General features: G+C 39.6%; 1 protein-coding gene across 1 annotated transcript; it reads right to left on the bottom strand.

The window, feature by feature from the left end:
- Positions 1–2,291: 2,291 nt before the first annotated feature.
- On the bottom strand, positions 2,292–23,523 carry C9 (complement C9). The gene is made up of 11 exons (XM_030969152.1): positions 23,438–23,523; positions 17,476–17,593; positions 16,587–16,734; positions 15,149–15,296; positions 13,358–13,496; positions 11,653–11,871; positions 8,345–8,585; positions 6,845–6,973; positions 3,582–3,760; positions 3,150–3,378; positions 2,292–2,452 (listed from the first exon to the last, which is right to left on the bottom strand). Exons 1-11 carry the CDS (start codon positions 23,521–23,523, stop codon positions 2,292–2,294), a joined length of 1,797 nt encoding a protein of 598 aa, XP_030825012.1.
- Positions 23,524–24,933: the final 1,410 nt, after the last annotated feature.

The following is a 24,933-nucleotide window of genomic DNA, read 5'->3' as shown; positions in this document are numbered from 1 at the left end:
TCTTGAAAATCAGTTTGAAAACATGCTAGAAATAATTGTAGAAAAACATTAATAAAGAGACACTCCATTGACTAACAAAGATGCCATATTCGTATTCTAACGACAGCAACAGACAAATAAAAGGTTGACCACAGCTACTGTATCAGCACATCTCTGTAAGTATGTTTATAGTTTATTACTTTGTTTTTATTACAGATCATTTAAGCTGCAGGTGCTTTTAAATGACGCCGTTACACTGTCCTGGTGTAGCTAGCTGGCCAGCAGAAACTGTGATTTGTGGAACTGGTTTGGAATCCATTAATGTTTTCTGAAAGAAGATGAAAAATAGTGAAGAAGTGATATGAGATAGTAGCTACAACATATTTATTTGGTCAAAATTTAAAGGAAGTTTTACTCTCATAGCTCACTAAGGTCGTGATTTGATTGTGTCCCAAATATGACAGTAATGTAAAAGAATTGTTGTGAAGAACCATCTGGACACAACTGTGTGCCACGTGCTCTGGGATAAGCAGGGAGATTGGACCAGATGACCCACTGTGGTCTCTTCTGACCTGATCCATTCTGAGACTCTGTGTGATTCTGTGAAGAAGCCAAATTAATAAGGCTAATATTTTTTCTTATGCCACAGCAGAGGAAACATTGGTGAAATGTGCATGTCATGAATAATCATTGCGGTGTTTGCTCTCATGGCTGAAGAAGTAAATGTTAATGATACAGTGCAGGAATAAAATTAAGCTGCTTATGAGGTTTGTTTTTATTTTAATAACACCAGCTTCATTGAATCAAGCAAAGGCTAACTTCGTACCCTGAATTTAACAAGAGGGCAATAACACTGACCTAGTGAATATCCAGGAGTAGGGAAACACATAGCAATATGTTCCCAGAATACAGAATCACAGAATCACAGAATCAGTAGGTTGGAAGAGACCTTCAAGATCATCGAGTCCAACCTATGCCCTAACACCTCAAGTAAACCATGGCACTGAGTACCGCATCCAATCTTTTTTAAACGTATCCAGGGATTGTGATTCTACCACTCCCCAGGCAGACCATTCCAGTACTTTATCACTCTTTCCATAAAAACCTTTTTCCTAACATCCAACCTATATGTCTCCTGATGCAGCTTAAGACTGTGTCCTCTGGTTCTGTCAGTTGCTGCCTGGAGAAAGAGACCAACCCCACCTGACTACAGCCATCTTTCAGAAAGTTGTAGAGGGTGATAAGGTCACGTCTGAGTCTCCTTTTCTCCAGGCTGAACACCCCCAGCTCCCTCAATCGTTCCTCACAGGGTTTGTGTTCCAAGCCCCTCACCAGCCTTGTTGCCCTCCTCTGGCCACACTCAAGAGTCTCACTGTCCTCCCCAAACTGAGGGCCCAGACCTGGACACAGCACTCAAGGTGTGGCCTCACCAGTGCAGAGTACAGAGAGAGAATGACCTCCCTGCTCCTGCTGGCCACACTGTTCCTGACACAGGCCAGGATGCCATTGGCCTTCTTGGTCACCAGGGCACACTGCTGGCTCATGTCCAGGCAGCTGTTGACCAGCACCCCAGGTCTCTTTCCCCTGGGCACTGTCCAGCCACAATAGTTTCCAATACTGCAAAAATTGATTCTTGAGAGACTTCCTGAGTGAGCCTGACTATCTACCTGTAATAACCTTCTATTTGTTGTGTTGAGCTTTTAAAATGCATACTTACTTTTGATATGCCCGTTGTGTGAAGGATGGGTCTTCAGTCTGTTTAAAATCTACCTCTTGCTGGTTTATTCAATTTGTACTACTTATATCTGTCCTTCCAGATCTGTATCATATTCTTTCAATGAAAGTTTCAAATCTGCTTTAACACTAGCTTTGTTGGATTTCAGTATTCTATTTATCAAGTAAGAGACTTCAGTCTCCTAAACTGTCTTAATATTTTCTTTCCTGGAAAGTCTCTTCCCTCTCCTTAAGACATAAGCTTTTTGATGGGTAGTCTGACTGGAGATGAAATCTGGTTTTTTTGAGAACTGTATTTTTAGTCTGTTCTTATCCAGAATTCTATTCTAATCCTGAGTTCTGTAATACAACATTACTTGTCAAAACATTCACATACAAATCTAGCCATTCATAAATTCAATACACAGTGGTTGATCAAAGGCAGTTTCAAATCACAGATTCAAGTGAAATATGTAAGTGAACTTACCCATCACTTAGTCAACTGCATTTCTGAAATGCCTCAAATAGTGGCTGAGCATTTATTCTAAACTGCAGTAACATATTTAAAGAGGCTGCTTACCTGGTTTTGAGGAGAATAACTATTTCCCCTCTTCACAGGGCCGTTTTTCAATGCTTTCTCCCTGGCATGGTCTGCCATGAGGTCCTGGTGCAGGATTATTACACTGGCGAGTTCGAGTGCTCTCTCCATTGATGCAGGTGGACCAGGCACTCCAACAGCTCCAGCCTCCATCAGTCACAACTGGGATGAACACATCATACAGGATTAGGCCATCTACCTCTTTCAAGGTAGACCATGATTCAACTCAGCTATGGTGATTCTGCAGATCATTTCAGCCTCCTGAGCACAGCCCATCACAAAGATTCGGCATTTAAAAATGCGTTTGTCAATGGCAGTGCTTAAGAACTCTGGGCCTTCAACATTTTTGTCATGCTAGGAAACAAGCTCTAAGGTCAATTTTGGGCACTTTTGTGTTAAAAACCTGGCCCCAGAGAATGAATTTACTGCACAGTAAATTTTTTACATTGTCAGCTGTGGAACTGCATTCTTTTCCTTTTCCCCCAACCTAATATTAAACTAGCACAGTAATTGTGAAACATGATCATGTGCTAGCAGACACCAAACTGAAGACAAAATAATTTAAGACATGGTGAGATTGCTTTTGCCTGAAATTGGTTTACCAGTATTGCACCAGGCTTCAATACTCTCTACTTAAATAAACTTTGTGTCACTCCAAGACACAGTAATGTAGGTGGGACAATGAACTTCAAATTAGAGTACCCTCTTTATGGAAAGAACCCAGCAACTTACCTTACCTTTCACATGTATTTGACAGCAGTAGGTATAAAGGAGTGCTATTTTCTTATGAAGACTCATTTTGTCAGCATATTGTTACAACAGATATGTTCATTTTAGTTTAATTTGAGTATTTACTCACCTTTCACTAATGTAGATTTGGGAATTTGACAAGCAATTCCCTTAAAATAACTTGAGCACAGGCATGTACAGACTCCATCTACCAGCACAAGGGTGCCTCCATTTTTGCAGGGTTCACATTTGCACACACTGTATTCGGTAATGTAGTCTTCAATTGCCCTTTCCAAATTTTGTTTCTTTAAATATGCATCTCTCATCTTAACTGGAACAAGTGTATGTATTGGAGAAGGCTGTAGAAGGAAAAAAGCCCATGCATAACACACTCTTCCAAAGTTCTGAATCCTTTTGATATAACCATCACTAGAATAAAAATCTGAAGAAACAGTTAAAGGCAGTGTGTGAAAGTTCATTATAAACTTGGAATCTCCCCTCCATCATAGTACAAAAGCTTTCAAACTGTAAAAAGCCACAGCTTTGAAGAAGCTGTACTTACCCGTTGCTGTATCACTACTGGAGCATCAACCAAAGATTTAGCCCACTCTATGTAATCCTCTACATCAACTGCTTTGGCTCCTCGTAGTAACATTTCTTTGATTTTAACTGAAAAGTCAATCTTCCCTCCCTCAACTAAGGAAAGGACATCGTCAATGACAGCATTATCATTCATTTCTGCTGCATGAAAAAAAAAAGAGGGTGAAGAAGGTTGTTTAATGTCCATGCATCTGGAAGAACAACTGTCCTCCTAGTGCAGCCAGTCCCTCTTTGTAAAATGATTATAGGGAGAACTCTTGGTTGTAGCAGAATTCAATATCTCCTTGCTTATACCTCTCATGTGGGAGGAAATCTTTAATTTTGCAGTTAAATTAGAAAACCTTAGATCTGAAAGGAAAAGAAAGGATAGGACAAACTGAGACACATTATGGAGATCATAGTCCCTTGATGACAAGCAGAAGATAATGAGTACTGTATCCCCTGAGCTAAACCAAAATAAGGCAGGAATTAGCATAGTAGGAGCTTTTGCTTCATAATTAAAATACAAGAATAGAGCACTGAAAATAGTTCCCTCTTATGCACTTAGTTGTAAATATCCTTCCCTTTTGCAATTTTTATTCCGTATAAAATAAAGCCCATCTCCAGACACTTATGAGGAGCTGAGGGCAACAATGACAGGCAGGGGAACACAAACAAGGTAACCAGAGAAAGGGAGCCCCTGCTTCAACTCTTCCCAGGCCTGTTCCAGCAGAGCCATTAGCCCTGTGTGATGGGGCTGAGGATGAATCAGCAGCAAGATGAGTCAATGGAAGGGCTCTCTGGATGCAAAGAATGGCATTTTGTTGTTGCATGAACTTAAATTCGTAGCATATATTTACAGGAGTGCTGTTGAAAAGATAAGGGGGGTTCAGGGTGGCTTTGGGAGGAGCAAACCTGAGAAAATAAAGGGATAAAGGCAAAGAAAAGGGGACTGATTGCATAGAGACAAATGACTGATCTGTGAGCTACTGTGCTGTGTATTGTCCTTCATCTTTGCAGTCTGTCTGGTGTACCATTAAATGCCATTCTAACTCTTTCCTAGGGTGAAGGGACTCTATTCTGTGTGCATACATGTGAATAGAGCCCTGTGTGCCAGCAGCTAGAGCTGAACAAGGGCTGATAGGCACCTGGTGTTTGTGGTGGCAGCCCCTGGAGCAAGTGACAATACATATGCCAGGGTATGATGACTAGCAGGTGTCAAGCCAGACTAGCAGGTGAATACAGGGTATTGCTGTGGCCTAGATCTGGTGGCTTTCCATGATGCAGTGACAGCAGCAGTCAGCAAGGGACGACCAGCAGATGTCATCTACCTGGCCTTCTGTAAGACCTTTGATACTCTTCCACATGACTGCCTTATCTCCCAATTGGAGACATATGGACCTGAAGGGTGGGCTTATTGGTGGGAAGAAACTAGCTGGATGGACACAGTCAGAGGGTTGTGGTCAATGGCTGTATGTCCAGGTGGAGGCTGGTGATGGGTGGTGTCCCTCAGGGCTCTATTTGGGACCGATTCTCATCAGTATCTTCATCAACGATAGAGTGGGGTCAGGCACACCCTCTGAAAGTTTCCAGATGACACAAAGCTGAGCCATTAACACAACAGAAGGATTGGATTCCATCCTGAGACACCCAGACAAACTTGAGATGTGAGCCCACAAAAACCTCATGAAGTTCAGCAGGTCTAAGTCAAGCAATAGCAGGCCTGAGCACAGACTGGAAGAAGAAGCTGTGGAGAGCAGCTCTGCCTAGAGGAGCTTGGGGGTGCTGTGGGTGAGAGGCTGCACATGGCCCAGCCATGGCACTCACAGCCCAGAGAGCCAAACATGTCCTGGGCTGCATCCAGAGCCTGTGGGCAGCAGGGCAGGGAGGGGATTCTGCCCCTCTGCTCTGCTGAGACCCACCTGCGTTCAGCTCAGGGGTCTCTAACACGAGGAAGATGTGGACCCTGTGGAGAAAGTCCAGAGGAGGCCACAGAAATGGACAGAGTGCTGGAAGACCTTTCCTATGAGGGACAAGCTGAGAGAGATGGGGTTGTTCCACCTGGAAAAAAGAAGGCTCTGGGGAGACCTCATTGCAGTCTTCAGGTACTTGAAGGGGGCTTATAAAGAGAGAGAAGGGCAATATTTTCACTTGGTTAGATACTGACAGAACAAGGAAGAGTGATTTATAAACTAAAAGAGAGGAGATTTTGATTAGATAATAGAAGGAATTTCTTTACTCAGAGAGCAGTGAAGCAATGGAACAGATTACCCAGACAAACTGTGTCTTAACCCTATAAATGTTCAAGGCTAGGTTGGATGGGTCTCTGGACAGCCTCATCTAGTGTGTTGAACCCCTTTCCAAAATGATGTGCTGGAACTAGATGATCTCTAAGGTCCCTTCCAACCCAAACCATTTTATGCTTTTATGTCTCCAGAGTGAGACAAGTGGAGGAGATGGATACTGGGTTTCTAGGCCAAATACTGGGGAGACCTCACAGTTCTGGGTTTGACTGAGATCTTTTCTCATATGATTGCACTTCTATCTAAGGCAGCTGGAGGTAAGAGGATCTAAGGGCCAATTGCTGGATCAACTGAGCACCTAAGGCCAGTCCCTGGCGACATCCACAGTGTGTGTGTCTTGGTGTGCATCAGAGAGTCTGCACCAGCAATGGGAGTGGAGCAATGTGCCTGGTGTTATATATCTCTGTTGCTAACAGGAGAGCCTAATGATGCAGTTGCTGGTTCAACTGGATATTTAAGGTTAACTGCTGGAGTTATCTGTACTGATTATTTATAAATATTGTGGGGGGACTGAAGGCGTGTGTTGCCTTGGACATGGTGGCCTCCAGAGGACCCTCCCAACCCTCAACTTTGTTGTGACTCTGTGATACTGCCCACTGAAAGACTTCTTCCTGATTAAATGGAGAGGAGAAAAAGATGAAACCATTTGTGCCATTTGTGTTTGCCTGAGCACTGTCTGTATTTTGTCTGTTTTTATTTGTGGCCAGTGATCTGTGTATGTATGTAGGTATGCATCATGCTGGTGTTCATGTGTGTGCAGGCTGGGAACACATTCTCAGGCTGTCTTGACTTGGGAGCATGGAAGAATGTGAATCTCACCTGTAGTGCTCTGCTGGATTTGTCTTTCCCCTGATAGCAATAACTATACTGATTATTCAGGGGAAGCAGCTGGTATTATCTTTTCTTAAGCAAAAGATATAATGTAAATCAAGAATATACTTACATTTGTCCTTCCTATGAATATTTTCACATTTACCACCAGCAACATTAAAATTGGCTTGTATGTTTTCATATGCAGCATTGGCATTTAAGTGATAGCCAAGGCACTTTCTTACATCTTCTACAGTGATTCCTGGAAGTAGAAATAGGTAATTAGATGGATTGAATAAGCATAAATAACAAGATATTATTATTCTTACAGAATACATTTCAGGCCTATTGGAAATGTTTGTGGCTTTCTTCTTGCCATTTATCTTTTTCTTTGTCTATCTAATGAATATGAGGATGACTGTAATTGAAATGCCTGAACAGATGCAGGTGAGATCTGTAGTGACTAGGAAAATACCAAAAATGGATTTCTGCTTTTCTTTATCTAGTTGAAAGCAGGTTCAAGAAAATGGTTCATGAAAATGGCTCCTTTAGGAAACATTTTTTTCCTTTTATTATATTGAACTTTTGTCTTTTGCAGTTGCTCAATATTTACTTATTTTATATACTAAATTACTGAATTCTCTCAGTCTCTCTCCTAAACTCAATTATGTTGCTCCGCTCCTTTTCCCCATAAAATTAATCAAGGCCACTGATCTCTTAAAAGTATGCTTTTTCCATTAATTCTAATCTACCTCTACCCACTACTGTTTCCAATATCTCCTTTCTCCTTTTTGAACCCAAACCCAATATCATCTGCCACTTCAGCACTGTGTTCAGAAAGAATTTTGCTTAAAACTGGGTCTTAAAAGGTCCAGAACTACAATCTCGAGGTGATGAACAGACTAATAGTGGGAAATGAAAGTGACATATTTGCCCCACGTCTCTTTTCATAGCCTGAATATTTGATAGTAATATTGATGTTGGTGGTGCAAGCATCAGGTACTGATTTTCTAATCTCCAAAATCAACATGAGAATTGTCTTTTCTCACTTTATTCCCATGTGATCACTTTAATCCAGCACAAACCCACATATATCTGAACTGCACATGAGGGAAGATTAAATTTCTACTTTCCTATTTTAATAAAGGCATGGAATATTCCAGTGAGAATGTTGAGAGCTATGAAATCAATTTAAACACACTCACATGCTCCATGTGGTTTCTAGATAGCACTTCAGTTTATTCCTTGCTTTTTGTCACCACCATACTCGTAGAGTGATTGCACCACAAAAAGTTACCAAACAGGATTTAGAGTTTAGGCAGGTTTTCTTGTCTTTGGATAAGATCTCTTGTGAATGCTGCAATTATTGCTAATGTGTTCATGAGGTTTGTTTAAGGTTTCTTTGGTCCTCTCAGTCACAGACTTAAAACGGAGATTTCAAATAGTTTTGTAAGTTATGAAGTTGACTCTTTTCTCTGTAATCTCACGTAATTCTGTAATGTCACTGGTGTGCCACAAGCAGCATGCACTGAACTGCACTTTCTCAGTATTTTTCCACATACACAGATCTACCATCACATGTCTCTTTGAAAGTCTGGGAACTTGGTCATAGCAAGGCCAACAGAAAGCATACCTAGTTGAGACATAACATAATTATCTAGCACGTAAACAAGTTCATATTTTCCTCCTACAGTTCCAGAGACTGCATAGTGAGTTCCATAATCTTCTAGGAATTTGAAATACTCCCCCTTGTCATATTCAGCAGGCAGAAATTTTAAATCATCAAGGAAACTATCTGTGAGACGAACATCACGACTCCGAATTTGGAACCTTCCCAGCTGAGTCTGTCCTTTTACATGCAGAAAGGTTTGGTTCTGAATGCAGGGAGAAAAAAAGAGAAGAGAGTGCCATTCGGGTATGCAGCACAGCACAAAAAAATCAATTCTGTTTTACTTGTAAAGAAGCTGCAGCACTTTTCAACATGACATTCAATCTAGCATTATGGAAACGGGACAAATTTGTTTTGTAACAGTTAGAAAGCTCTCTGATCTAAACTGAGGAACCAGCAAGAGGGTTATTTTAGTTCTTCCAATTTAGAACTCTTCCCTTATTTCAGCAAGGCCTTTGTGATCTATTTGACAACTGGTGTCTTGAAGCACAATACCTACTGAAAAGTGGCTTTCTGACTTTCGTAACATTGAAAAGTAGTTCTACATGGCTTGCTAAATAGCAGAAGCTGTCCACTCAGGTCAGACAGAGTTTCCTCTTTGTTTATAGTCAGAGCAGACCTAAGTTCTCTCTCTTTTTGGACCACTTCCCTGTTATTCTCAGATTGTCAGAAGGAAGGGCACAGCTCCAATTAAAAACAAAACCCTCCTCACTGTTAGAAAGAAAAGCACAGTTCCAATTAAAAACAAAAAACTCCAAACCAACATCATAAAAGGAAAATTAATGAGGAAAAAACCCTCCATATTATGTATTTGAGCCATACATACATTGTAAGTCTAGATATAACAACTGATATTTTTGTAAATTTCACTCCAGGTGATTTTATATCATATTATAAGTAAGGACCTATCTACTGCCCATAACTTGTGAAATAAAATCTTGTGAAATAGTTGTACTTAAGACTCTAAGGGAACACATACCTTCTAAACCCCATTATTATTTGCAATATTTATGTGACTCCCTTAATAGTAGTGCCCAATAGGAGGTATGTAAAAGGGACCTTGCTCCTGACCATTATGTTATCCAGCACCATTAAAAGGATCTTAAACTGCTGACTCAGATGCTGCTTAAGACTGGCAGAAATCTTCAGGTACCTAAATCACTGTGAGGAAATTTTTGTAGGTGCAGTATTCCTGCCAACCAGCATACACAGTTTCTTGCCAGATGCCTCCAGACACCTCCAGGATTATGACTTTAACTTTCAGGTGGGCCCTGGAGGGTTCTCATGCAGGGACTTTCACTCCACTACCCTGTAGCCCTGTGACTTTGCAGTGATAGAACTCTTCTTGTGACAGGTTGTGACTCATTCTCTGAACTGATCTCTCAGCAAGAATTTGAGTCCAAAGCTCCTATCGCAAACTGCTAGACTATAAGCAGACATTAAAACCCCCTGAGCTATAGAGCTTGATCTTTTATGTCTTTGAAGATTCATGGTTTGAGGTTTAAATGGTTTGTTTCTGTCCCAGGAGAACTCATACCAGTACAAAGGCAATGTTGGGTTCAGCTTATCTTTATTGTGCAGATCTTTATCTTCAGCATTATTTCAATTAATCAGTGATAAAACTTAGTTTAGCTTTTCCTTATATCTATTCAACCTCCAGAGCTCTGAATGGGTCTTAGGCAACAAGACTGACAAACTTGAAAATATTAATTAGTAGAAGCAAATCTAGTATTCCTTGCACATGGTGCACTTCAGCTCTGTGGAGTTGATATGCCTTGCATATGGTGGCATATTGTAGTCACAGACCTTGGCACAATGTGTGGAAAATTCTGACCTGATCAGTTAATTCCATTAGCACACAGCTGCTGGATTAGGCCATAATGTTTTGTTCTGCTCATTTTGGCTGAGGAAAAAGTTAATTTTCTTCACAGTGGCTAGCATGAGACTGTGTTTGGGTTTTTTGCCGAACACAGGTTTGATAGTGCAGAGATGTTTTTGTTACTGCTGGGCATTGCTTACACACAGCAAAGACTTTTTCTTCTTTTTGTACTGCTGGGCTGGCAAGGAAGTTGGGGCTTCTTGGGAGTTTGGGGGATACACAGCTGGGACAGGTGACAAATTGATCCAAAGAATTTTTCAATAGCTTATGACATTGGGCTCTGTATATAAAGCAGGTTAAAGAAGGAGGAAAGGGGGGGATGTTTGGAGTGATGGCATTTGTTTACCCAAGTTCAATTTACAAGTGATAGAGCCCTGCTTTTCTGGAGGTGCCTGAACACCTGCCTTCCCGTGGGAAGATGTGACAGAATTCCTTGTTTTGCTTTGTTTGTGTGAATGGATTTTGTTTTCCTGTTAAACTTTATCTCAACCCAGGAGTTCTCTTGTTTTTACTCTTCCCATTATCTCCTCAAGCCTAGTAGGGGAGTGAAGAAGCAGCTGCCTGGGGCTTATCTGCTGCCTGGGATTCAACAACAGCGTGTCTAACATCAGTTTGTGTGATCTACTGCATTTTAACCTCACTAAATGCTAAAGCTATGTCTTTACTATCAAATAAAATGGGGCAGGGTCTTTCCACTGTTTCAAAGGGCAGGTAGAAGTATGGCTTATGCACAATCCCAAAATGGGCTTGCTTTTCTCCAGACTGTCTACAAGAACATTCCCTTCAAACATGCTGTGGGGAAGTGCAGGATGGGCATTGCTTATGAGAGCTAGCACGGACTTAATTTGTGCCAGCAAGTTAGTAAAACTGCATTATGCAATTTGGTAAAACTGGATTATCTTTGTACCAGTGCTAGTGCCAGTTCCCTATAGCCCTGGCTAGTTTATTAGTACACATGTACCCACATATCTGAGATTTGACCTTATGGTCATTATTCCTAAAATTTATTTTGCGTTTATGTAGTATAGGCCTACTCAGTGGCAATTTTTCATCATAGGTCTTGATCTAATTTGCCCACATTGCACTAGCTCAGAGCTGCTCTTTAATCAGGATGAGATCAGACATCTTGATCCTTTCTAACACCAAGCCCCTGATGAAGGTGAGAGTGCTTGCTAGTCGAAGATAAACAGTGGGAAAAAGAAGATACTTTGAGTTGCCATTTGGCTGTGTCTGAAATCTTAACCCTATTATCACCAGTATTTCATTAAAAAAAAATTTAAAAAAGCAGCAGCTGACTAGAATACTTAGATTATTATTGCCTAATTCTAACAGTGCATAAACTGTACCATTTGTAAAATAGTTACATTAAAACATTTAGAAGAATTAATCTCACCCTTTCTGTGTAGCTTTGCAGGATGGAACTAAGAGTATAATTCTTTCTGTAGTCATATTTGAAATTTCCTTCTGAATCATTTTTGTTGCTCCCATCAGTAGGTGTGTATTTCAGAGAGGCATCAACACTAAAATATCTCTGTTTTTCTATGTAAACCTCTTGTAACATTTTCACACGATCATGGTAGTACACAGATGAGAAAGTTTTGTCTGCTTTTGTCTGAGAAAAGATAGAAAAAAGGTTGTATGAGAAAACAACAGGCAGTAGTTGAAAAATCTATGTAGCACTTCAAAGCTTTACTTGTTACAGAGCATATCAATGCATTTTTTTACAGCTCTTTTTCCTTTTAAACCAAAACAAATGGAAATAGCGCTCCCTCCACAAACTACCTCATTGGGATCAGTTCAGTGGTTCAAAAGTGAACAGAAAGCTGCAGTGACAATAATTTAGTGACTAATAAATCTCAGCATGTAACACTGTAAAAGTAATTTATGTGTGTCAACAGGCCTTTTACACTGTCTACAGCTTCCTTGTGAGGCAAGAGGAGAGGCAGACACTGATCTCTACTCCCTGGTGACAGGGACAGGACCCAAGGGAATGGCCTGAAGTTGTGTCACATGAAGTTTAGCTTGGATATTAAAAAAGTTTCTTCACCCAAAGGGTGGTTGGGCACTGGAACATCTCTCCAGGGAAGAGGTCACGGCACCAGCCTGGCAGAGCTCAAAGAAGCATTTGGAAAATGCTCTCAGGTGTGACCCTTGTGATGTCCTGTGCAAAGCCCAGGGTTAGACTCAATGATCCTTTTGGGTTCCTTCCAGATCAGGAGATTCCATGACTCTATGTGAGGAATAATAGTCTCTCTTTCCTAAAACAGAGTTAAAATTTGCTAAAAGCTCCTGACTTCTGAAATAAGTCAGAATTATTATTCAGCCTTCTTTTCTTACAGCAAATAATAACTAATCCAGTTATTTTATTATACTTTAGCAGAACATCACATTTTAGCAACTGAAAATTGTCATACATCATAACCAAACATAACCAGAGATCTCTGGGTCAGGTTTACTCATTTCAGGAAGGATCTGGTTTAAATTATATTTGTTTTATCAAGTTCCTACTTACAATAATTTGGAAGGCAAAATTGTGCTCTGATTTCTGAAAAGTGTCTAACATTTTTTTCAACAATCATCAATATTTTTGGTGTTCAAACCTCACTGAAAGTCGCAGTCTGAAACTTAAAAACCTAACATTTTTTTTTCCTTCAATAGGACAGAGAAAATCATCACTGGTCAGAAAAAAAACAAGTAGTACCAGAATATTGTATTATTATGTCTGCCTTTTTATCAGAGGCTTTTACATGTCCTTGAAAATGTAGCTTATTTTGTCTTCTACCTAGTAAAATTTGGGTCTCGTAATCCTTTCTGTAGATCTTCTGTTTATTTCTTCTGCTCGTATTTCAAACATTCCAGATAGATAGTTCCATTTATTTTGCAAAGGTGCAGCACAAAGATGTGGGAATTTGTCTGGCATAACTGAGCTTAACCGCCAATCTAAATGATAATATAACCTCTTTTCCTCTGGACTTTAGTACAAGCCTGAGCCTAAAAAGCTGCTGTCTGGCTCAAGAGATATGCTGAGCCTTCCAAGAGTATTCCAGGAGCTGGCATTCAATTAATCACATGATATCTTGCAAAGGATTTAAACTTACATCGTAAGTGAGAACAGCCACATTCCAGGGCTTGCGGTAGTACGTCCGTGTGTTGCCATCACGCACCCGCTCACAAAGACCATTGAAAAAGTCATTGTCAAATGGGCTGGCCATTGGTTGCATCCCAAAAACATTGATTCTACAAGAGAAGTACAAGAGAAATTATGTCAGCACATGATCTGTACATGATGTGTAGACTGGAAAAGCTGTATTCTGTCAGAGATGGAAACTACAGCTGTGGAACTGGATCTTGCTCCATCCAAGCAGCTTGTCTCATCTCTTGTGGCTTCTCATCTGTGTACTGGAGACAGTTACATATTTTGTAAAGTTCTTGAAGGATCATATATGAGAAATAAACAAATAAAAGACATTAAACCTCAAACATGGTGAAAACCTTAGGCATAAAAGGAGGTAAAAAACATTTTTCCTTACCTATATATTTGTAAGAAAGAGCATTTGTTCTTGACCAGTACATCTGTGAGAAAGCATTCCTTGTAGACTTAAAATGTACATCTCAACAGCCATATGTATTTTTAATAACTCAATTTATTTGCTGGTAGGCACTTGTTTATCAAGCGTGTACAACATCCATCAAATGTTTAGAAGGAATATACAGCTACTCCTAGCATTGTCTCTTCTTGCAGAGTGTGACCTAGTGGAATGGCAGCATTTCCTGAAGTATAAGAGAGGAAATCTAAACCATTACAAAACCAGGGAGGCAGGCACATCAGCTGTATACCTCTGTGCATCTATATACTGATGTACAAGAAATACTTCCAAAAATAACTCCTGGGAGGATTCTGTATAATTTATTTGCCCTTTTGTGCATGTTTGATACATTTCAATCTTTTCAGTATTTCCAATATTTGCATCTGGCAAATGTATGTGCACCTTTCTGAGTGTAGAAAGTGGTAAACAAGCTATCAAAGTCACCAGATTAGTGTCATTAATGAATCTCTACAGAACACTTTTTCATGCAAGATTTTAGTAACAGATTGTAATAGAAGCTTCTAAAATTGCATTTATGCTTCGTTTACTTCCCCATGCTAAAAAACCAGCATTTTTGGTCTTGCACAGTAAGAAATTAAATGAGAAGGATGTATAATTTTCATTAAACACACTCTGGTGCTGCAGTGTACTTTTATGTTCTGTTCAGTTTGGATTGCTGCCTTCTAACTCTATTTGTAGGTAAACAGTATGTCACATTTTCTTTTTGTTAGAGATTAAAGAAATCCAGCCGGATCTGAGAACAGAAAGATTAATTTTCAACTTAGATTAATGATGAATGCTCCTGTAAACAACAAAGATCAGGAAGTGGAGTGGACAATGAAATACTGGAAGAAAACTGTGCATAAAGTGTTGTTGCAGTAAGGCATCCCATTATATAAATAGTCAATAGGTATTTTCTCCCTTTTAGACGTGCATTTTAGCAAAGTAATTGACAATTATTGGTTGGCTGTGAAATATCATTGGAAACAAATCTATATACCTATAAAATTTACATTTAAATAAAATGTAAGTTTATTCATGTGACATGTATGTATGATTCTGTTTACTAACATTATGATCCATTTACACTGTCTGCAGTGCATATAACACTGCATGTTTTATCCTCACAAGTATACAAAATAAAATAGTAGTTAAGTGTTCTTGCAAAGGCTACTTAGCACTTCTGAATACAAATGCTACCATGATTCATATTCCACTTTTGGGAATGTCACTGTGACCCAGTTTTTTCAGCTGGCTTTGGAGACAATCCCAAACTCTTCACTAGGCCCTTTTACTACATACCCATGTCCTGCAGTCCTGCCAACTTCAGACACATCAATGTCGTGGTTTCGGCATGGTGACCGTGGGTCAGATTCACAGTCATCTTCATCTGAAAAGTCTCCACAGTCATTATCCACATTGCACACAAGTCTTCGCTTTATACATCGACCTGATCAAGGAATAAAGCATTGCCTGACTGCATTTTTATCAAGATGGACTTTAAATGGCACCCTCAGCTACTCCTTATTAAGATCTTCCTCTATGTATGGTTCTACTGTTGTCTTGAGGGATTAAAATCCTATGCTCTCCCACTTTCAAATGGAAAAACCTGCATACTACTGTTATATGTAAGTTAGTAAGATGACTGAGAAAAGTAAGTTGCAGGAGAACTGCTATCATCTAAGAAAATTGTTGCAATCTAGACTGTTCTATAATAAAGTTCAAATTCTTGGATGGTTAGGATTTCTTGTGTTAAGACAATACAGGGAAATATCAATTCAACATCAACAAAAAATTCTTTCTAAATCATTTAAATTGTTGCCGTTTGGGCTATGTTATTTGAATAATATGGACATGTAGTGTCCAAAACTATTGTGATTTGTGCTCTAAAGCAACAGGGAAGTAGTAACTTTCCTGAGTTTACATATGATGTAGTTTTACAAAGATTTTTTTTCCTACAGGATTTAAAGACTTTAGTAAATTAGCTGTAGCATAATAAATTAACATTTTGATATCATCAATCTCACCTGTAAATGCCACACAATCTCTGTGAACTAGTAGTTAAAGGTTTACTTTCTAATTTTAAATTGCTTTAATTGCAATTTTTCAGTGTTTGAGTTAAAAGCAATACAAAAATTGGCTTGGAACTTTAAATTCATTTACCATCATTCTGTTTTTGTTTTGACTAGTTTTTACTACTATTAACTTTTCCTACTTTATTTTGATTTCTGATGATTCTTGAGTACTACATTTGTATGCCTTGTATCACTTTACAAATTTATATCTTATTTTGGATCTAGATGCATACTCCAAATAGATCTAGATACATGCTCCAAGTAGCTGGTATCATGCCAGCTAGATTGGTAAACTTCCTTATCCATTCTGTCAATATTCCTTCAGTCATAGCTTTTTTTTCCTGGTGATTTTTTGTAAAACCTAGTGATCCAGTAGCGAGTGGGGCAGTTAGGCTAGAAGAAAGGATGTGGTCAGTATGGTGCTTCTAACCATGGAGTAGAAGCTACAGAAGAATTTAAATTAGGTGCAAATTAAAATGGAAGATGAGAGGAATGTACCCCTTATTAAGTGGTTTTGCTGCTGTGTTTTGGCATTGTGGTTTTGAGCCCACCTGTCCATGGACTGTTTTTAAGTGCTAGCATGAGGTTGATGTAACCTATTCACAAAACTAAAATGTGGTTTCTGACTTACTGCTTTACTTGCTATGGCATGAAACAAACCCTACCTGAACTGCACTGAAAGTCAGCACCACAGTCTTGTTCTGGGTCTTCAGGACAGGCTTTGCTGGTTTTACAGGTTTGTGTGTCTCCTAGGGCTTCCAGGCATGCTTTTCCACCAAACTGCCCAAATCTTTCAATACGTCTGGAGCGAAACTTGAAAGAGAAATAACACTATTAATGTTGCTCAGGAGAACATATGGGTTTCCGGCTGAACTAAGAGCTTTTCAAAACTAAACATCTTCGGTGAAATTTTTGTTGAAAATCCACAGGCAAAATTAAGGAATAAAATAACATTGAAATAATAATTATGATTAATAATACTTAGATAGTATGTAAAGATGCTAATTTTCACTATTTAGTTTACTTCATTATTTTGTTTATCTCTCTCTAGTATGGAAATGAATAATTTATATTTTCATATATGTTTTTATATATGTTTTCAATTTTTTTATTTTTTAAAGCCCTAAAATAACTCCTCTGAGGAAATAAAAATTTGCTGTGCAAAAGAAATTGTGGTGGTTTTTTTTTTTTTTTTTTTTTTTTATTGTTTATTTGGGTTTTTTGTTTTGTTTTGTTTGTTTGTTTGTTTTAATTTAAAAAGGAAAGAATGTATTGAAAAATAAAGTTTTTGGCATAGATGCTTTCTATGAAAGTTTTTCCATAGATACTTTCTATGAAAAAACCTTTTTGAATGAGAACACTTGAGCAGTATTTCACAACTGGTTGTAGTATTCTCTTACTCTATGGCTTCAAAAGCTGACATAATTATGGATTTCATCAAATCATGAACATACAGTATTAAGAGCTGAAATCTGACACTTTCTGATAACCAACAGGCAGACAGATATCCCTTTGGTTGTGACTTTGGAACAAAGACTTCCAAGTTCAGCTTACCCTTTGATTGGTGCATGGGTCACAGGGCCCCCAGGCGCTCCAGCTGCTCAGTTTGCAATCTATTGGGGATGGAGCATTCAGTTCCCTTGTTCTCCTGTGGAAATCTTTTTCTGAAGAGCTGCCAAACAAAACATTCCAGTACAGTCCTGGGCAGTATACTAAAATCACATGTAATCACATTGTATTTAAACCGTAGACCAATATTTTGGAAGCACCTTCAAGCTGATTTCTGTTTCACTTTCATAGCACTACTTAGATGTATCAACAGCTGCCTAATCTTAAATTCTTTGGTGGTTTAAAATTACATTAAAAACAACTTTGAAGACTTAATAAGTCAGGTCTTTCTCCCTTTTTTAGGTCTTTGTGCATACAAATGCTCTTCTGGTAGGTCATGAGAGTGGTTGTGCTCCCCAATATGTGAAGCTAAAGACTAACACACAGCAGCACATCTCAAATGGATGTAGCACTTCAATACATATTAGTGATTTTAGCTAATTGACTTTGATGGTGTTGCTCTTAACCCTGCATGAAAGCATAAGTGCCTACCAGAATTGAAAGAAATCTCATAAACAAAGGTATTACTTGGTAACGGGATAGCTCACATTGCTAGAAAAAACAGACATGTTTAATTTCCTTACTATTGTTCAGCTTGCCAAGTTGAATACTTTTACAGTTAGGCCTATTTTTTTGAGAGTGACTTGTCATTTTGGTGCTCAGTTTTAAATATAATCAAACTTCCAGTTCTCAGTACATGTAAGGCCATTACTTAATAGAAATCAAGTTTCTTTAAAGCACCCACTGGTAGATATTAAAAACTGATGCATTATAGCATAAACTTGATTTATATCAAGTTTAAAAGCCAAGGCTATTCATTTACTGGTGATCTTATCTTCAATTGTAAATAGCAGAGGAATAAAGGAGCATTGAAGTATGAATTGCCTTTTTTACTCTCAGTAACTTATTCCAATTTGGCTTTACATGATGATTATTCATTCTCTGTGAAGCAACTCTCTCTGCATCTCTCCAAGTTAAGGTCCTTGCCTCTGCTCTACGATGGGACCTTCCTTGCTGAGCCCAGCTGGTTGGCAGATCTGCAGCTCCTGCAATGTGAGGTGCCAATGGGTTTTCACTGCAGTCAGGGCTTTGCCCTCTGCTCTTTGACCTCCTTACATCACACAAATATCGCAGGAGTCCAAGCAAATGTAACCTGATTCCATAAGATTAAGAAATCTGCAGTTTGGACAACACAGACATAGCAATTGGTCCAACTTTCTGGTGCCATTTATTCTATGTTAAGTTTACATATTTACTAAGTTGTTATTGAGAAAATGAATCTACCTCTTTTCAGCTGTCAAGCCTTAACCAGCTCAGGGATCACAGACTTGCCCAAAATTTTGCCATGACAGCTATTAAACATACAAATAGGCTATCCAGGGAAATGGTAGAATGTCCTTCCTTGGAAATATGCAACACTATTGTCAGGACTCCTGGATAAGCTAATCTAAAGACCTGTTTTGAACAGGAGATCACCAGAAGTTCCTTTCAACATAGATTTTTCAATGTATTCAGCCATTCTGTGAAATTCTGGAAAGCTGTGTTGTATTTGTAATTTGATGTAGCTCCCTAGCCTCTTCAAAACCAACTCTTCCATCCATAAATAGGTCATCTTACAGCTACCCCATACTAAGCAAGTAATTCTTATAAAGTTCCTGTACAATTTTCTATGTATTTCCCACCACTCAACATGACAGTAACATCAACAGTGTGAAAAAATGAGGATCTACAGCCCTAGTAAATGGATGAGAATCAGCTTGTTCCTTACTGTATCTTCAGGATGCCTTTCCATCTTCTTACTGATGGAGGACTGAAAACCTCTGAGTAACAATATCTATTCTGGCATCTTGGGTTAAAGACTGACAGGTTGTCCTTAAAGACAGTAGGAGTGAGAAACCTTAGATACTAGACCTATAGGATACATTGACACATCTGATGGGGTGTCTGGAAGCAGATAGTTATCTTATTCCTAGCAATTACCAACTATTCTGATGTTAGACAACTTTACATTGAAATATATTTCTGAACTGTTACATTATTGCTGTAAAAATAGAGCCAAAAACCCTTACAGGCAATAAGGATTAATCATGGAAAGCAGCCATGTGCCTAAAAAAGCAATCAAACTCAAGAAGCTTCACATCCTAAAGATTTTCCCAGAGGTTGTTGTTAGACATTATTTAGAGTCTAAAGTAAAAATCACAGGCAGAAAAGACTGAGTTGAAGTCTCCAATGCAAATGGAAGCCTTGCCATCAACTGTCTGCAAACTAGAACTGATGGTAGTCTCTCACTGACTTTCAGGTAGCAGTATTTTTTCACATAATTAAAGATCCTTTTCCAACATAAGTGATTCTATCATTTTATAATCCAAATTGGCCATTAATAATAATCACAATTTAGCAACTTTACCAAAAATATTAATTGAATGTTGTGCACATACCTATGGGCCTTCTCCAGCAGAGTATATGAGGTTCACATGATTTGCTGCAGATTTAGCTTTAGGGTTTTAAATTTACTTGAGGTTAGATAAACAAAAATAAAAAATATCAGAAAAATCTCATTGCAAATTATTCATAAACTCTGAAACACCACTAATGCATCCACTATTATCTGGGAAATCAAAGGTACATATATTCAACAACATTGTTTAAAAGAATCAGGATACTGCCAAAATTTGCAAACTTGTCACCTCCACATTAAATTTAAAGAAAAAGTGCTACTGGAAAACCACATTGAAACAGATGCTAAGTCACACAATTTAAATAGGAGACGAAGTAAAAACATCTCAGCTACTGAAGAACATCACTGAAGGCGACAGTTAAGAGCACAAACTTCAGGGGTGGGCATGGAAATCAAAATACCTATTCTGCTATTCTTTATTGAGAGGTTTGAGGGACAGAAGAGTACTCTTTGGAAAGCAAAAGCTATTTCACAATCAGTACACTGAACAGTTTGCACCTTGTCTTGGATTGCACAGTGCACTCTAAACACCCGCAGGCCACACTGCTCTTGTGATTTGTTGTTGAGTCATACTTCAGAAGAGACTTCACTGCTGACTTCATCAGTTACAAAAGGGATGACTCAAAAAAGAGTCCTGATTTGATAATTATCACTCACTAAGAAATAAGGCACATCTCTCTTGACTTTGAAGACATGATAGCATCCCATGAGAGCTTCACTTTGCCAACAGTATTTGCTAGCGCCATCTTCAAGCTGCACAGCCTTGGGTATGCTGGGGAGCCAAGATGCTGGCCAATGTTGCCTGCTATGGATTCTCTCTAATAATCAAATCTTCTATCTGGACCATTTCTAACTCAGCATGCTAAACCTGTTCTTTAATTGGATCTGAATGTTAAAATAAAAATAATCATCAAAACATAAGGAGCAGGTTCTGGCCTTCTATGGTGGAATGCCTCCCTCAGTGAACAAGAGAAGGGCTGCAGATGTCATTTATGTGGTCTTCTGTACAGCCCTTAACATGGTCCCTCACAACATCCTTCTCTCCGAATTGGAGAGAGATGGATCCAACTCCATACTGATAGATGGATAAGAAAGTGGTTTAGTGGTATCATCCAGAAGTTAGTGGTCAATAACTTGGAGTCCCAGGGACATCAGTGGCAAGTGGTGTCCCTTGGGATCCATATGGTGATGAGTGTTGCTTGATATCTTCAATAATGACACAGACAAAGGAATTGAGCGCATCCTCAGCAAATGAACAGGTGACACCAAGCTGAGTGGTGCTGGTGACATTTCTGAAGGATGAGATAGCATCCAGAGGCACCTGGACAAGCTCAAGAAGTGCCCCTTGGGAATCTGATTTGGTTTAACAAGGCCAGGTGCTGGTGCTGCACCTGGGTAGGAACAGCCCCTGGTACCAGCACAGGCTGGGCATGACCAGCCCCAGAGCAGCCCTGCCCAGAAGGGCTTGGGGGTGCTGTGGGTGAGAGGCTGCACATGGCCCAGCCATGGCACTCACAACCCAGAGAGCCAAACGTGTCCTGGGCTGCATCCAGAGCCTGTGGGCAGCAGGGCAGGGAGGGGATTCTGCCCCTCTGCTCTGCTCTGCTGAGACCCACCTGGAGCACTGCATCCAGCCCTGGGCTCCCAGCACAGGAGGGACAGGGACCTGTCAGAGAGTCCAGGGGAAGCCACTGAGATGATCAGAGGCATGGAGCACCTCTTCTGTGAGTAAAGGGTGAGAGAATTGAGATTGTTCAACCTGGAAAAGAGGCAGCATATGAGTGACCTCACTGCAGCCATCCCATATCTAAAGGGAGCCTACAAGAAAGATGCAGAGGGCCTTTCTACAAGAGCATGGAGTGACTGGATTAGGGGAAACAGATTAAAAGAGAGTAGGTTTAGATATTAGGAGGAAGATTTCTCCTGTGAGGGTAGTGAGGCATTGGCACAGCTTGCCCAGAGGAGTTGTGGATACCCCATCTGTGGAAGAATTTAAAGCCAGACTGGATGGAGCTCTGAGCAACCCTGTCTCATGAAAGGTGTCCCTGTGCTCAGCTGGGACTCACAGCACAGACAGCCAAACTTGTCCTGGGCTACATCCAGAGCAGTGGCAACCTCCAAAATCATCTTGTCCCCACCTTCCTGCTGTGTGCAGGGACACCTCCCATTAGACCAGATTGCCGAAAGTCTCACCCAACCTGGATTTGAATACTGCCATAGCTTCCCTGGGCAACCTGTTCCAGTGTCTCACCATGCCTACAGTAAAGAACTCCTTCCTAATATCTAACTATAATTGCCCCTCATTTAGAGTGCACCCATTACCCCTCATCCCATCACTGTAGTTCCCATCACTCCAGGTACCATGTATGCACCTTCAGATACTGGAAGGTCTGAGGAATATAAGGTCTCCACACAACCTTCTCTTCTCCAGGCTGAACCACCCCAGCTTTCTCAGTTGTTGCTGTAGGGGAGGTGCTTCAGCCTTCTGATTAACATTGTGGCTTCCTCTGGGCTTGCTTCAACATATATATTGATTATAAGGCTCACATTTTTTCATCACTTAGTTTTGACCATTCTGGCAAAGGACAAATTTCTGGTAGAGTAGCTCTTCAGTTTTTTTCACATTACTATTTGGTAGGGACCAGGCCTTCCTTCTCTGTGGCAGCAGCTCTCTGGCCACAGAGGGCAACAGACTACTTGCCCAAGCGTTTTCCTGGGGCAGGCTGTGAGAAGATCAGAGGAAAGAATGAGTAACAATTCTTATCTCCGCTTGCTGCACCTGTTGTTGTGCATATGTGGAATGTGTTATGGAGATTTGTTTATCAAAGGGTGATTTCTTAACTGGACACTGGATGGTGTTTTGAGGGATTGACTAATTAGGTTAAAGCTGTGTTGGACTGTCTGTAAGGGATACAAGCTTCTCAACACGTATAATATAATATAGTAGAATAAAGCAATTGATCAGCCTTCTGCAATCATGGAGTCAATGCTAACTAGTACCCACTGTGGGCCTGGGGCAACAGTTCTCCTCCTAGTGATACTTGCAGTGAAAACACAAAAACTATCTCCAAAGATTAGAAATAGGCAGTCTAGGAGACTTTAAATATTAAGAGAAGCACTGTCAGCACAAAATTGTTCAGCTTCAGTAAGAAATAGATTGAGATTAGGTATTTTCACACAGCATGCAACAGAAAAAAGGTACCTGAGCTTTACCTGCCTGCAAAAGTATGCCTTCAACTGCTTCACAGGCACCTTTATTGTGTCACATATATCCAAAATAAAGAGATAAATCATTGCTATCTGACTCCTCAAAATACAGCAAGAAGTAGAGTTTTTTTCATAGGATATCTGAGCAAGGTACCATATTAGAAATATCCACACTGGATGTTTATGCTCTGTGTCAGAGAAACAAAACAGTGGAGACAGCTGCAGAAGAAAAGGAACACTTACCTTCTGCTTTCCTGCCAAATTGAGGCAACTGTCTCTGCACTGCATAGTATGGCTATAAGCTGCAGAATAACATGCATGGCTCTCATTTTGTAGGTGAGCAGACTGGAATTATTGTGACTGAATTTGTAATTTATTTGTTCCCTTAGTTATTTATTACCAAGAGAACAAACAAAAAGCAGTGTGTACTGAAGAATGCCAGTAACTGCCCAAAACTTCCTTACTGTAAGTGCTCCAAAGTCCACTTTTCAGAAAATTCCACATTTTCCCTGAATGGGGAAATACTGTGAAGCACTTGCAAGGTTAAAAATAAACTAATTTTGTTTAACAGTACCTTTTGAATATAGGAAAGACATTATGTATTGAATTAAGAGAACCATTAACTGCCTAGTGAAAAAGTTGTTGTAACTGTGATTCATGTAAAGAACAAATAGTTCCTAAAGCAGAGCTGTTTACAAAAGCAAGTTCAGTGCATAACAGTTTTGGAATCCTCATTTGGAGTACTGCAGGACTGAAGTCCCAAGATTCTTCTTTTATTCCTCTCCCAGCCAATATAAAAGAACAACTCTTTATTTTTGTGGATTTGAATGAGACTAAAACTCTTTTAGCTTTCACTCTGTCACAAAAATCCAAACCACAAGCCAGCTCTTTAGAAGAGCATTCCTTTTCAGTGGTTTGCTGTAATCCAGATTTAAGGCATCATGTGTTGGACACAGTCACAAGTCACTCATAAATAACCTTCTGTTTAGCTGTTAAGAATTACATATTTGGATACAATCTTAAATAATAATCAGAGGTAAAGATTTTCCAAATTACCATGGGTAATTGAAAAATACAATAGAAGCAGTTTTATTTTTCTCTATTCCCTGTTTTTTGTGGCAGGGTGAGGGAAGTGTATAAAGTAAGGCAGGCAAATTTCCCCCCAATCAAGCCTTGATTTGGATTATTTCCCTTAAGGAAATCTTCATCTGCTGCAGCCTCAGTCCAGCTTGATGAGTCCAGGTACAATAAACTCATTTGTTAGGCAAGAATGCAAAACAGACACATGTAATTTGTGTTGTTTCATCAAAACTGCTATCACAGTTCATGGTTCTTTAAGACAGAGACTCAAGAGTAAGCAGCTATTTAAAGTTAGCTAGCAGACCAGCAAGCATCTTTGGCCAGATTGTAGGAGGTCCTGGTGAGCTGGATGCACAGCATCCTGCTGGCCATTTCAAAATCTGAACAGCAGTGATTTAAATCCTTAACTCAAATGCTGGTAAACATATTCCTTCATATTGGCATTAAGGCAGTCAACTGTCCTTTTATTTTTAATACTAAATTATATATTGCCATGCAGTCAAGAAGATAAAAAAAGCAAAAAACAACAAACAAAACCACAAACTAAAAAAGGCAACCAACCAACCAAAACTCCCCAAAACCAAACCAAAAAAACCACCCAAAAAGCCCCATTGTGATTCTGTAAACCCTCTTAAGACCTATATTTCAAGCTGGATAAC

This window comes from Camarhynchus parvulus, chromosome Z (assembly GCF_901933205.1).
Source record: "Camarhynchus parvulus chromosome Z, STF_HiC, whole genome shotgun sequence".
Taxonomy (NCBI): Eukaryota; Metazoa; Chordata; class Aves; order Passeriformes; family Thraupidae; genus Camarhynchus; species Camarhynchus parvulus.
Note: the sequence above shows the minus strand (reverse complement) of the source record. Positions and strands in the feature narration are given on the sequence as shown.

Excerpts from the sequence above, each read along its gene's own strand:
- C9 (XM_030969152.1), bottom strand. The coding sequence starts at position 23,523 with ATGAGAGCCATGCATGTTATTCTGCAGCTTATAGCCATACTATGCAGT. Across the intron at positions 16,735-17,475 it reads ACCCATGCACCAATCAAAGG|TTTCGCTCCAGACGTATTGA; the intron begins GTAAGCTGAACT and ends TTCTCTTTCAAG. Across the intron at positions 8,586-11,652 it reads TGCAAAGCTACACAGAAAGG|AACCAAACCTTTCTGCATGT; the intron begins GTGAGATTAATT and ends CCCTGCATTCAG.